Raw genomic sequence first — 14,935 nt, forward strand, 5'->3', positions numbered from 1 at the left:
GTTGTGGCCCGTGGGCCTCTTGTGTACAACATGTAAACGAAATATATGGAACTATATACATGTAGTTTTACAAACTTCCAGTCTTTTAACAGGTTATAGTTATAAATTCTTTTTCTTTTCTCTTGTTTTCAAATAAGAAGGAAGTTTTTTTCATGAACTGATTTCCTTGCTCAAGTTTTCATATCATCTCCATCTTCATTGACTTATTTATCACTGTACAACTTACAGTCAAACCTTGTTATCTTGAACTCTGTGGGACCAAGAAAGCACTTTGAGATATCTGAAGATTCAAGATATCAGGGGTAAAATACTTGAAGAATAAGTGGTTGGGACTTCTAAATTACTTTGACATATCCATGGTATTCAAGATATCAGTGTTCGAGATATGGAACTTCAACTGTACATACTTAAAATTCAGACATCAAATTATCCTGTTACTTAAGTTTAGTGTTAAAAGTGAAGTAGATATACTATTTCCTTGCCATTCCTTTCACTAGCAATATGAGAACCATTTCCATCTCCACTAACTTGTTTATCACCTAACAATTTACATACCAATACTTTAAATTCAAACATCAAATTATCCTGTTATTTAAGTTTAGTGTTAAAAGTGAGGTAGATATATTTCCTTGCCATTCCTTTCACTAGCAATATGAAAAGTAATTTCTTATCAAAACCCACTGGATTGGAATCTATAAATCTTGTACAAACTCTATAAAGCACAACCTCATGACACTCCACATAATATTTCTTTTTCTCTTTGATAATAAATCTGATGCATTTCCTCCAAGTCCTTGTCAGCTGGTATTACCTGTAAGTAATTAAGGTGTTACATTTAGTCTTCCAATAGTGCTCGGAACACTTCAAACTGACCAAATTTTCTCCAACTTAACCATAAAATCTTGGACTGTAAAAACATAAATTTATCACTTGATTGCAATGTTAAAAGTTCTAATAAATAAATCCAGAAATTACAAACATTGAGACTGCCAAGCCTGTTTGAACTTCTTTGATTCACTTACCAAAACTTTGGAAGGAAGGGGGAATTTAGTTCCTTTAACCAGCCACTCTTCATGTAAATCATGTAATTTCTTCAGATACTCCTATAAGAAAATGAAAGAATGCCCCATGGACTTTATATTTGTTGAAAATGTCTACTTGTCAAATATCTGTAAATGAAAAGGACTGTGTCAGATTACTAGTCATGTAAAACATATCAACATTTCAATTTTACATGACTTTTTGTTGATTCTTCCCTTTTGAGTCACTTTTTTACCGGCATGCTGTAATCAGTTAACCCTAACTTCAAAGTTTTCATTTTCAGCTTTACATGTATGTTAAGTTGTTGTGAATTTACCAGTGTGATGTTAAACTCTTCCCTCCTGTTTCTTTCCTGGATTCTTCTAAACACTGTCTCTGGTTTGGCTTGTAAATAAACTGAAAAACATACAACAAATGTAAGTGGCCTACATGCCTTCAACTATGTATCATGAAACAACTTCTTAATTCTTTAGAGATTTTATGGCCTATGTGGATGTTTTCCTCACAAATTATTTCAGAGGGTTACTGCTCATAAGACATGCAGTTCTTGTCAGATAAATGTCTCATAGACCATCAGATTTCATGCATTTTCAAATAAACTGTGAAATTATGTAAATCTTTTCCTAGGATTTGTATCAATGTCTGGTGCCTGAACCCCATACCTTTGAAAAAAAAACTGTTAATATCCAGGAACAAATATATGTTTATATGATATATATCTTTTTAAAACATATCCCTGTAACAAGCCTGAACCCTGCCCAAATGTAGCACAACTTCCACATAACTAATGTTGCTTATTTTTTGATTTCTTGTAGTAGGAATGCCTTACCTATCAGGTCTACTTTACATTGATTATTTTTAATGATCCAGTTGAACCACTCTGTTAGCACAGTATACTCAAGGCCTGGCATCAAACCACTGTAAATAAATCAAAGTTCAAGGTTGAAAGGCATTATACCACTGTAAATAAATCAAAGTTCAAGGTTCAAAGGCATTATACCACTGTAAATAAATCAAAGTTCAAGGTTCAAAGGCATTATACCACTGTAAATAAATCAAGGTTCAAAGGCACTATACCACTGTAAATAAATCAAAGTTCAAGGTTCAAAGGCATTATACCACTGTAAATAAATCAAAGTTAAAGGCTCAAAGGCATTATACCACTATAAATTAATCAAAGTTCAAGGTTCAAAGGCATTTAACTACTGTAAATAAATCAAAGGTCAAGATTCAATGCATAATACCACTGTAAATAAATCAAAGGTCAAGGTTCAAAAAACATCAAATTTCAATAATAAATCAAAGGTAAAGGTCCAATGGCATCATACAACTGTAATAAATCAAAGGTCAAGGTTCAATGATATACCACTGTAAATTAAAGATCAAGTCTTTGTGTATAGTAAAACATCTAGCAAATAACACTTGACCTACAGTATATCTATTTAACTTCGCCATAACCTTACAGCACAAGGGACACTGTAACAATAAAAAGTCCTCCATCATGAGTCTACAAAGGAGATCTATAGAAATTTTGCAAGTTTTTTCCCTGTATATTTTGCTTTTTATCATACTTACCTATTATAGAGATTTTCCACAAAGCAATACTTTGCGCTGTATATAGAACGTTCCATTAATTTTACTGGTTTGTCCTATTCAAATACAAATTATTTTTTTAAATCAATACATGAATGTGTTAAATGGTCTTTCTTTGTTTACATATTTCAAAACAGAATTTTCACGAGACTAACCGTTTCTTTCAGATGTTGTTCAAGCATGGTCAGCTGTACATAAGTTTGTAATGTTAACGACCAACGACTGGGGTCTTCATACATTTTAGCCTGAACAAAAAATATGTATACATATCAACTTCACAATGCATCCTGTAGTTTAGACAAAGGTTATAACTCATACAGACAGGAACCTCTGTGATTCTATTCATGAATTCTTTTCAAAATTTACCACATAAGAAAAAAAAAATCAGCTAATGATAATATAACTTTGAATAATTAAGGAAAAGACAATAACTGTTTTCACTTTTACACACCAAAGCATTATATCCGTTGACATCTCTCCATTTCTTCACGGGTTCTTCACAAGTCTACCAATGAAATAAAACAAAGGGAGCACTGTACTGAGGAAAATACACAGGAATATGTACAAGCAAAAATAGAAACCTACTGACTCCTAGAATTCTACTTCACCTAGCTAGTGGAAGATATTATGTTTTTTTTTTTGTTTTTTTTTTTTGGGGGGGGGGAGGGTTCTTTTGTTTGGTTTTTGCTTTTTAAGAGAATTTAATACTGTGGCACTGCATATCTTTCTTTATAACTGCATATTCTAGACATTTGAAGGGAAAAAAAAATGAAAATGCAATAAATATTTTTGGGAAAAAAAGATCTCCAAATCATTATGATATAAATAGACTTACCTCAACATTGTTGTTTTTCTTAAAATGTTCTAAAAATGTAGTCTTTCCACTGGCTATGTTCCCCTCCACAATTACCTGTCAATATTGATGTAATTAAAGCTCAACAAAACACTCCTCTTTGAAAACATTTGACTGATTAACGTTATAACCAGGCTGTAGAAGTCTTACAGTTGTAGAAAAAAGAAGCTATCGTAAATATTGTCTAAATACATTACTTACTGTAAAGCTTTCTTTGTGCTTTCCATTACTTCCAATGACTACAAATAAAGACAAAATATTTCAATATGTATAATTAACGTACCTCATATCTTGTACACAGAATTTACATTATTCGCTCTTCAATCGTAAGTTACAGGATCGAGGCAAGCGAAGCCTACCTTGTTGGTCTCTTTGAGTTAAGCAATATATGCAGTATTTATTAGGTCCATCAGTACAATCACTACATTTAGCTACATAGCTTTATTAAGCTACTCGAAGTAGCTTGATTTAGCTTATATGTATGGCACGCCAATTTCACAAAAATTAGCGAAACTTAGTTTCACAGTTGATAAACTAGGTTTATCGACTGTAAACTATAGTTTACAAACCCTGAACTAAAGTTAACGATTCATTAACTATAGTTTTCATCTGTAAATCTATATTTAACGGTTGTTAACTATAGTTTACGAATGCTAATCTAAGTTTATCTGTCTGTAATTAAACGTTAACAATAGATTTTGTTGATAAACATAGATTCACATCTGTAAACTATAATTTACAATCGTGAACTATAGTTAAGAGTTGTTAATCATAGTTTCACAAATCGTGAAACTATATTTATCAGATAAACTATGTTTTACATTCGTTAACCATAGATTTCGGTTGTAAACTATAGTTAACTGTCATTTATACTCACAAACTATATTTAACAGACGTAAACTATACTTATCGATCGTAAACTATAGTTTTGAGAGCTAAACTATGATTCACATTTGCCAATCATAGTTTATCGTAATAAACTATAATTCACACCCGTAAACTATAGTTAAGAGTTGTTAAATATAGTTTATGAATCTAAACACCTGTTAACTGTTAACGACAGTTTTCAATTCGAAATTTCGCGGCACCAATCGCGAGAAGCAATAATGGGGTATAGGGTTTATCAATGCGGAGAATATTAAGGACACGTGTTGGGGATTATCTAAAGCAAAGACCGAGTTATATATAATCAATATTACTTTCTTTATTTAAACAGGATTAATTGTATTTGTTTTAAAATGTCGTGTATATATACATTTCCTATGGGGAAATTTTTAGAAATATGATAAAATTTTAATTTTTTAAAAGACAGAATATTACGAGATTTTTGCTCAAGCAGAGGAGGGTGAAGCGCATTTTACAATGTGCCAAGCATTTTCCCGCCACATCTCATCACCAATACAAAGAAACTGAAAGAGAGGAAATGCAGTGGCGGATATAGATAGGGTTGTGGGGGTTTCAACGTCCTCCTTTGAATTTAAGAGAGAGAGAATGAGAGAGAAGTCCCAAATATTTGTTGTGTTTGTTCCATGAAAGGCCACTTTTATTTATGTATGAAGAAAATTTGGTTGTTGAAAAATAAATTCCGCGCCTGCAATGTTACATGTACTGTGTTATGTCTTTATTTACAGATGAATATAAGATATACATGTATTTTATTAATGACAGATCACGCATTTCGGTCTCTATTTTTCTCTTTCAAATCAAAAAAATAAAATTTTAATCAATAATTTTCCAGTCATTTTTCTTTTTATTTCCAACTAGATTTGCTTTAAAATAATAGAACATTTACTTATAACGCCAACAAGAAATATACATGCATATATATTTAACAACAATTGTTGTTACATAGCAAAATTTTATAATGCTGTAACTAGGATTAGCCGATCTATAATTTACAAAAAAAAAAAAACTATTGTTAACTATAGTTTTGATCGTAAACTATGGTTTAGAGTCGTGAAATCTAGTTTCACAGAAAATTGTGCATCTCCGATAGAAAATAAGAGATTCTGTTCCTAAACTGTGTTTCTCAAGTGTAAAATTATGTTTATCGCATTTTTGTGAATTTGGCGCTTTGTATGTCTGTAAAGTATACTTAATATTACAAAGTCTAAACTATAATTTACATTTGTTAAGTATAGTTTAGAGTTGTAAATCATAGTTTACAAATCGTGAAACTATATTTATCAGATAAACTATATTTTGCAGTAGCAAATGATTGTTTTCCGTGTTAATTATAGTTTACGCTTGTGAAACATAGATTATCGTGTAAACTATAGTTTACGTATGTGAAATATAGATTATCATCGTTAACTATAGTTTATGGTCTGTAAACTATAGTTTACAGTCGATAAACCTAGTTTATCAACTGTTAAACTATGATTAGCTCATTTTTGTGAATTTGGCGTGCCATATATACGATAACAAAGAAGACCGGGTCTGGTTAACATGATAATTGATAGGTAATTATTCAGCACAGTGTGAAGTAATCAAACTTATCCATGCATTACCGCACACAAAGTGGTGTATAGTCACTCAAACAAAGAAAATACATCTTTTGCTTAAAAGCAATGTTTAAAACTATCTATGCTTTGGACTGTAACCAACTTAATTTTTTAACAAACTCAAGCATAAGATAAAAACCTATATTTCAACTTCTTACTTACCACTGCGCACAGATGTGTGCATTATATTGTTTCTAAGATTCCCAAAGACACTGCGATTGAGCAACCTCAGGCACCAAGGCATGGCTTGTTGTTTGTAGTTCTTGCTGACGATCGCCGCGAAATCTACGTCATTAAATATAAATACCAACCAACCAAAACGAGGATACCGGGTTGACTTGGCGTTCGTAAACCATCGGGCTTTTTTAGCTACTTTCAGTTTCAAATGTCACAAATGAGGATGATATTTCGTCTGATCTCTCGGCTACCTTTGAAGCAGGTGGGACAGTCAATAAGGACCATGAATTCTTCCTCGGCAAAGCGACTCGCTGGAAAAGTAGCCATTATCACAGCCTCCACAGATGGGTAAACGTGAAACAGCAAAAACTTTAATTATAAGTCAATTAGCGAGATCAAAAGGTCTTGAGAAGTTATTCAAAACATAAGATGCATAAGCATGTTTGTTATGTCACTGACACATAATGATCGGCGTTCAACTGTGTCATAATTTTTGACTTTGACCTTCTCTGAAACCTTGATCTCACTATTCCTCATTAAGCTCAATTTAAAAGGAGTTACAAGATATTTTTTTTAACATATTTAACTTAACATTGATGTACATATTGGTAAAACTTATTCACCCGTGTTGCAATTTTCTGTATTGGGTACTCCATAGCTGAGAGACTTGGACAAGATGGGGCTAAAGTGATGATGTTTTATGTCTGCTGAATCTATTTCAGAATTGGGTACTCCATAGCTGAGAGACTTGGACAAGATGGGGCTAAAGTGATGATATTTTATGTCTGTTGAATCTATTTCAGTATTGGGTACTCCATAGCTGAGAGACTTGGACAAGATGGGGCTAAAGTGATGATATTTTATGTCTGCTGAATCTATTTCAGTATTGGGTACTCCATTGCTGAGAGACTTGGACAAGATGGGGCTAAAGTGATGATATTTTATGTCTGTTGAATCTATTTCAGCATTGGGTACTCCATAGCTGAGAGACTTGGACAAGATGGGGCTAAAGTGATGATATTTTATGTCTGTTGAATCTATTTCAGAATTGGGTACTCCATAGCTGAGAGACTTGGACAAGATGGGGCTACAGTGATGATATTTTATGTCTGCTGAATCTATTTCAGTATTGGGTACTCCATAGCTGAGAGACTTGGACAAGATGGGGCTCAAGTGATGATATTTTATGTCCGTTGAATCTATTTCAGAATTGGATACTCCATAGCTGAGAGACTTGGACAAGATGGGGCTAAAGTGATGATATTTTATGTCTGCTGAATCTATTTCAGAATTGGGTACTCCATAGCTGAGAGACTTGGACAAGATGGGGCTAAAGTGATGATATTTTATGTCTGTTGAATCTATTTCAGAATTGGGTACTCCATAGCTGAGAGACTTGGACAAGATGGGGCTACAGTGATGATATTTTATGTCTGTTGAATCTATTTCAGAATTGGGTACTCCATAGCTGAGAGACTTGGACAAGATGGAGTTAAAGTGATGATCAGCAGCAGAAAACAGAAGAATGTAGACAGCAGCCTCCAGAAACTGAAGTCACTGGGAATCGAGGCCTCAGGACTAGTGTGTCATGTAGCCAAGCGAGAGGACAGAGCAAAAATGATACAGAAGGTGGTACAGGGGTGTATTCTTTATTTGAATCCCCTAAGGCTATGTAGATTACTCTTAAAGTTGCTCCCTTAAAAAAGTGGGATGGAAGATAGGGTGAAATAACTCATTTCTTATCACTGTGAAAAAAGTCTTTAATGACAAAGAAATGAAATTATAATGAATGGAAATTATTATTTTGTTCAAAAAGTAATACATGCATTTTATTTATATTAAAATTTTCAAAAAAATATTTCAGACATTGGATGACTTTGGGGGTATTGACATATTTGTTTCCAATGCTGCTGCAAATCCACATTTTGGTCCACTATTATCAGTAAGTATATATACTAAATAAGTTCAATCAATCTGATTAAAATTAGATCTTTGATTTGCTCCAAAAGTGTTATAGTTGCTATAGAATTTCAGAGCAAATCAAATTTTTTTTATAGATTAGATTGATTTCAGTGGATGAGGATCTCATATTAAGGTCACCTGAATCTTTTAGAATCTGACTATATCAAGAATTCACAAAGAAAGAAGGTGATGAAAATAAGATTAGTTTAATATGGTAAATTTTCCAGGCTGATGTAGCAGGAATTGAATTTCTCAGACTGTTATTTAATGCTTTCTTATGCCTGGTACAATCATTAACAGCAAGGCAGTCTTAAGGTTCAGTGATACTCAGATAAGAGAGATAACTCTTAATGACATAAAAGACTATTATTCCTTTATAAATTGGTCAAGTCAAAATGTCTTTTTGTCCAATTTTGCTGTATTATACTTATAAAATACATTTCTCTTAGAAAATCATAAGCTTTAAAGCAACATTTTACATGAGTGAGCAGAGAGTTTATGAACCTTAATTTTAGTCCATGTTTTGTACTGGTTAGATTCTGATTTTTTTTTTTTTTTTTTACTTTTTTAGTGTTCTGAAGAAGCATGGGATAAGGTAATCATTAATGATCAACCTTTTGTTTGTAAGAAAAGAGAACAATAATGAATGCATAACATGATTAAATATATATTTCATGGTGGTGAGACCATGACTAAACACACAATATTTTCATTGTATGTATACTCTCACCTTTCTTCCATTCTGATTTCAGATATTTGAAACTAATGTAAAGGCTACATTTATGTTATGTAAGGAAATTATACCTCATATGGAAAAACGTGGGTAAGGTTTATATTCTCTATAAAGGTGTTAGAAGAGTGAGGAATTTTTATAGGCATACTTTGGAGGATTTAAAATTTGAATTATTCATATTAGAGTTTTTCTTTTAATCAAAACTATTGTGAATTGCAGAGGAGGGTCCATTGTCATTGTTAGTTCCATAGGAGGTTATCAACCTTCACCTGTAAGTTGTGTGTATTGAATTCTAGTTGCTGTGTCTAGAAATCCCTAATACAAATACTGAGTATTCATCACACTTAAGTTACTGCTTGTCCTCAGATGTTATCGGGGGAGGAAGTGGTCACTTAGTCTCAAAACACACCTGTATACATTCTACATATTAGACTAATTTTAAAAACATTTTCTTCACAAGGTTATTGGTGCTTATTCAGTCAGCAAGACAGCCCTACTGGGACTAACGAAGGCACTAGTTCATGAGTGTTCACCGAGGAACATTAGGGTCAATGGAATTGCACCTGGTGTTATCAAAACCAGATTCAGCGAACAGGTAAATACTGCTCTTGCTTTTCCCATTAATGGAGTTACTTAATCAAGAATACTGATATCTCAATTGTACTTTGTCTCAATCCATATCCTTTCCACAGCCATAGCATAAAAAACAGAGACTCTGACCCCTGAAGACTTGGCACAGAGTATCCATTGGTTAAGGAAATTCTTAATTCTTTGAATGAAGGGCCATGGCCCCTTAAAAGGGGAGATATCAAGAAAAAGTTTAGATAGGGTGGGGTTGTAAAAAAGTTTCTCATGAACCATTGGGCCAGAAAAGAAAAAAAAATTGTGATAGCTTCCTGACATAGTGTAATTCTACATTTTTTTCAAATCATAGCCCGCTAGAGATAGGGTGGGCCACAAAAGGGATCAAAGTTTTACATGTAAATATTTAAGGAATGTTTTAAGTTCTGTGTGAGTTATTGGTGTGTAAATCACACAGACTTGTCACGTAGGCATATTTCATAAAGGGAGTTAGCGATTCATGAAATATATGCCTACATGCAAGTCTTAGTGATTTACACACCAATAATTCACACAAAACTTAAAAGCATTCCTTTTATATTTAAATCTGCATAGTAATTTTAATGTGACTTTTGGTCAGGAACATGTAGATGAAGTAGTAAAAGATAAAAAATAAAGAAAATTACATAAAAAATTATTTTGAAAAAGCATTAAAAGGGGGGGGGGTGCATTGTAGATGCAGGGTCCTGTCCACAAGGGCCTGTGATAAATGGAGGTTAATAAAATAAGGAAAGATCATTTGAACTGTTATTGAAAATATTGCAATACACATCACAATACAGTTAAAAATATCGCTGTGTATTGCAATACCAAATTCCCAGCCAATACCCAGCCCTAATATACATTTATAGGAAATTTAAGTAAAATTTTCAAAAGTATCAATCATATTTTAAAATATGCAAACATTTTCAAGTTGTTTGAAGTTTGTTTTTTAAGTCATGGACCCAGGGATAAAATGAGGTCTAGGCAAGTTAGGGATAAATTTTGTAAAATTCATGCATACAGGAAAAAAATCTCCTCTGGGAAAGCAAGGCCATGTTAGTCCTATTGATACTGTAGAATCACTGTGTTGTATGGATTCAAGTTTGTTATGTCATGATCCCTTGGGTCTTGCTTGGGACTACAATGAGGGTCAATTTTTTTCATATGAATAAAGAGGGAAAAAAAGTCTTTTTAAAAAAAGAGGCCAATGTTACATAGGTGAGTATTGTGTCCCACGGGCCTATTTTTTTTTTTATATCAAACAAGTCTACTCCAATGTGTGCTGAATAATTTGCATTTGTTATTAGAAATATAACTAAATACATGGATTATTTCAACAGTTGTGGAAGGATGAAGAAAGCACTATTAGTCAAATGGCCAAAAATATGACACCAATGAAAAGGTAAGAGTTATCTTTCTAAGTTATGTAAAGAGGCAAAAAATCAGTTTCATCGACAGTTTGTTTACAATTTATAATTTCTCTATTTATTTTGAAAATAACTTCAGTTTAATGAATTGAACTTGCATGAAAATTCTCTACAAGGGGTGATCAAAAAGTTCACGAACTATCTCTATATTTAGAAAACCACTATTCAGATCAGAGTGAAATTTTGCACACATATAGTCATACACATGTTCTATAAATAGCAGATGTTAAATAATGTTTTGCTCCGTGTTTGTGACGTCACAATGTGAAAATGACGTCAATATGCGGGGCACTTGTGACAAAAAATAGTTGACTCAATCGTACTTGAGCTACGAACGGCTGTAAAGTTTAACGTATATCTTGGAAATTCCTTTGCAGTAGAATATGATAATTTGCACAAGGTTTAAGAAGAAAAAAAACTTACCAGAAGTTCAATCGTTAATTGGATTCATTGTTTAAGTGAAGTCAGGGAGATGGTTAAAAATGATGTTTGTTCTGTTGCCAAGCGAAAGCAAGCCGGGGAAAAGATGTGTCCTTAATTGAGCAATTTGTTATGAAACATCATCAAGTTACAATTAGAAAGATGGTTGAATATCTTAACAATAATATAATTATTAAATCCCTAAAATATCGTTTACTTAAGGCTTTAAACATGTGAGATATGATATTTATAAGGCGCCCATGCTTTGTCCACATTGGATAAATGACGCTCCCGAGACAGAGGACTCGGGTTGTGATGGGTCACCATACTAATTCTGGGAAGGGATATCCTTATCCACCCATCCTATTGCTGAGATTTGGTCATTTCTGACAGATGGACTGTTTTTGTTATAAAAAATAACTTGAATGGTAAGAAATATAAGACTCGGAAAAATCTTTCAGCTTCTGTGAACAGACTGCTACGGAGCATGTCACGTGACTGCCTGGATCACGTGATTCGCGTATGGGCAGACCAATGGCAGATGTGCAATAAATTCGGAGAGGACTACTTTAAAAAATAATGAACACTGAAACCTCATTTTATTTCTGTTAAGGAAGTTATTCAATTAGTTCGCGAACTTTTTGATCACCCCTCGTATATTCAATGATATCTGCATTCTTCATAACCTTGCAACAAACAACTGTGTAAATATGGTTCAGTTTCTAACACCCCACATGTGTAAATACTTGGTGTGTTCAATTTGCTAACACTCCACACATTACTGAACATGAACAACTGTGTAATATCAATCTTGAGAAATTTAAGATCAATACACTTTTATATGTTAAAACATTTATTTTGTTGATGTGTTAAGTTTTATTTCCTCTGATCAAATGGAAGTCATGTTATATTATCTTAAAATCAATGTTTGTGTTATCAATGTAACATCAAAAAACATAATGTCATGAGCGTTTCTCAAAATGACTCAACCTTTTCATTTCACACACAGCCTTTGGTACCTTACCCATTCATTAAAATGGTTTCTATACCACATTACACTTAGTTTATTAACAATTATTCAAGTATAAGTTAAATAAAAGAGAAAAGACAAAAATCTCCATATTTTTAATTGGTCCTTCTATGAAACAATATACCTGAAATTCCTAGTTTTGATAATTTTCAAACAAAAGGAGTACTAACTAAACAACACTTTTATAATATATAGGTATGAATATACATGTAAGTCATGAAATTCTATCATAATTTTTTAAGGATATAAACTTTAAATCTATGTCTATTCCCCTGTAAATGCTGGGTAATGTTAATGTTTTTTAGAAAAAAAAACTGTTATTTTATAGTTGATAGAGTCCTACATATATCAATTGAAACATCTTAAGGCATGACCATATATGTTCATCATACTTAAGTTCCATTTTAATTAACCACCACCACTGTGTAATTTTAAAAAGGGTACCAGTTTTTAAAAACTGAATAATAATGCCACTCTCAAAGTTTGCACATCACATTCAAAAATGGCATATTGAATTTGAGCTTTGGTTGAGAAAAAAATGTTTGTAACTATGCAAGGATAGTTTATATATATATATATATATATATATATATATATATATATATATATATATATATATATATATATATATATATATATATATATATTTATTTATTTATTTATTTATTTATAAAAAGAGATGGTTGGGACATCTTCATGCAAAGAGGGTGGGAAAGGGATGTGTCAAAATAAAGATAAGCAAAGAAAATATAAATTTCATTACTTACCTGTAGAACCCGGTGAAAAAATTGCTGAAAATTTACTTGTTTTGAGATATAAAGTTAACATGGCTTTTTTTCTGTAAATGGTCATGAAAGAGCAAGGGTCACTTAGGGCCTTTTTTGGCCCTATGAATTTCGGAAAAATTGAAACAGCTCAGTTTTGGTGGACAATGCAGTATTTATCACTTGAACCCTTGGTGACCGTGTATCTATTGTACATCATGTACATCATATATTCTCCCTAGTCAATGCATTATGACATCATGAAATCATGAAGTGCATCATTTTTCCCATACCCTGTAAATTCCTTTAAAAATGGCCAAAAGTTGAAGTATTTTTTCAATATTTCATATAGAGCACAATCTCTTACCCAAAATATAGAATTACATAATGAAAGATCTGTTTCTGAAGTGAAATATGAAGATAACGAACAGTATTAAATCACAAAGTCCTTCAAAACAATACAAATTGGGAGCAGAGCAAACACGGACCTCCAAAAATATCAGAAGAGGAGTGAGCATCCCCTGCCGACCGGTCACACCCGCCATGTGTGAACATTAAACATTTTAATTTTTGGATCCAGGGCTGTGCTCATATTTTAATTCTTTGCTGAAGGTAGTCAGATATGCCTGTTTCCTGTAATATTCAAGAACATTGCCTTTTCACAAAGCCTGTTTTTTCCAATACCTGCACCTTCAAAAAGAAATTTTGCTATAGGAAATGAAAGCACTAAGTCTCTACTTTATTTTGATGTATAAAATGGGACAGAGGGTGATGGTCAATTAATTGATATAAGGACAGGGCCATTTTATCCATGAAGTGAACCTAGCTTTTAATATATTATTAAAATTAGATTTGGTGAACCAAAAGAGTGTGCAGGGACAGTGTCTTTTCTGGTTTCGGATGATGCTTCCTACATAACTGGAGAAACTATTCTAGTGACTGGGGGCATCGATGCTAGGCTTTAGTGGGCGTGTCTACAGGGATATGGATGATAGACTCTAGTGGGCGTGTCTACTGGGATCTGGATGCTAGACTATCGTGAACGTGTCTACCATATGATGTGATTAATCTGTGAGAGGTTATGTGTATGCCTTTTTAGGACAATTAATTTTATAATCTGTGATATCATCGCATTATTTGATATTGTAATCATCTCAAACTGAGTGGATAAAGTATGTACATCTAATAAACATATGATGAAAAATGTTACATATCTTTGTTGTATTTATATATATTTGTCACTTGAGGAAACCTTTATTCCCTCAGGAGAGGGAGATAAATGCTTATTTATTTGACATGATTGATAGCATAGTATGGCTTCACTTTCATTTTGAGTGGAAAACTTGTATTCAATTCTTCTAGCTATTTTTGGCATTTCACATATAAAGCATGAACATTGTACATGTAAAGGCATGCATTTGAGAGAAACATGATCTAAATAAATTTTTAAGCAACTCAGTGGCTAATGTTGGTCTTTAACTACATCTTACATTGAGTTCCTGTTTTAATTGTGATAGAGAGTGTTTATCACAAAGACTGTGAGCTTGCAATCTGAAAGTATCACTCTGGTCCTCATCCCACCTTACAATGTCACTGACAGAGATGTTTATGGTCCTCATCCCACCTTACAATGTCACTGGCAGAAATGTTTATAGTCTTCCACCCACCTTACAATGTCACTGACAGAGATGTTTATGGTCCTCATCTCACCTCACAATGTCACTGATGAAGATGTTTATGGTCCTCCACCCACTTTATAATGTCACTGACAGAGATGTTTATGGTCCTCATCTCACCTTACAATGTTACTAACAGAGATGTTTGTGGT

The 14,935-nt window shown here is 32.9% G+C and overlaps 2 protein-coding genes across 2 annotated transcripts; one reads left to right on the forward strand and one right to left on the reverse strand.

The window, feature by feature from the left end:
- LOC133183350 (thymidine kinase 2, mitochondrial-like) lies at window positions 1–6,231 on the reverse strand. The gene is made up of 10 exons (XM_061318305.1): window positions 6,154–6,231; window positions 3,689–3,726; window positions 3,470–3,544; window positions 3,086–3,139; window positions 2,790–2,879; window positions 2,617–2,690; window positions 1,871–1,959; window positions 1,358–1,437; window positions 1,023–1,103; window positions 1–811 (listed from the first exon to the last, which is right to left on the reverse strand). The coding sequence occupies exons 1-10, from the start codon at window positions 6,173–6,175 to the stop codon at window positions 728–730; spliced, it is 687 nt and encodes a 228-aa protein (XP_061174289.1). The 5' UTR covers window positions 6,176–6,231; the 3' UTR covers window positions 1–727.
- A 119-nt stretch (window positions 6,232–6,350) lies between these two features.
- Window positions 6,351–14,316, forward strand: LOC133183351 (dehydrogenase/reductase SDR family member 4-like). The gene is made up of 9 exons (XM_061318306.1): window positions 6,351–6,516; window positions 7,620–7,797; window positions 8,033–8,110; window positions 8,702–8,725; window positions 8,883–8,953; window positions 9,083–9,134; window positions 9,324–9,458; window positions 10,807–10,868; window positions 13,958–14,316. The coding sequence occupies exons 1-9, from the start codon at window positions 6,377–6,379 to the stop codon at window positions 14,070–14,072; spliced, it is 855 nt and encodes a 284-aa protein (XP_061174290.1). The 5' UTR covers window positions 6,351–6,376; the 3' UTR covers window positions 14,073–14,316.
- Window positions 14,317–14,935: the final 619 nt, after the last annotated feature.

Source organism: Saccostrea echinata, unplaced genomic scaffold (genome assembly GCF_033153115.1).
Source record: "Saccostrea echinata isolate AGI-Se365-2 ecotype Australia unplaced genomic scaffold, CSIRO_AGI_Sech_v1 ptg000009l, whole genome shotgun sequence".
Classification (NCBI taxonomy): domain Eukaryota; kingdom Metazoa; phylum Mollusca; class Bivalvia; order Ostreida; family Ostreidae; genus Saccostrea; species Saccostrea echinata.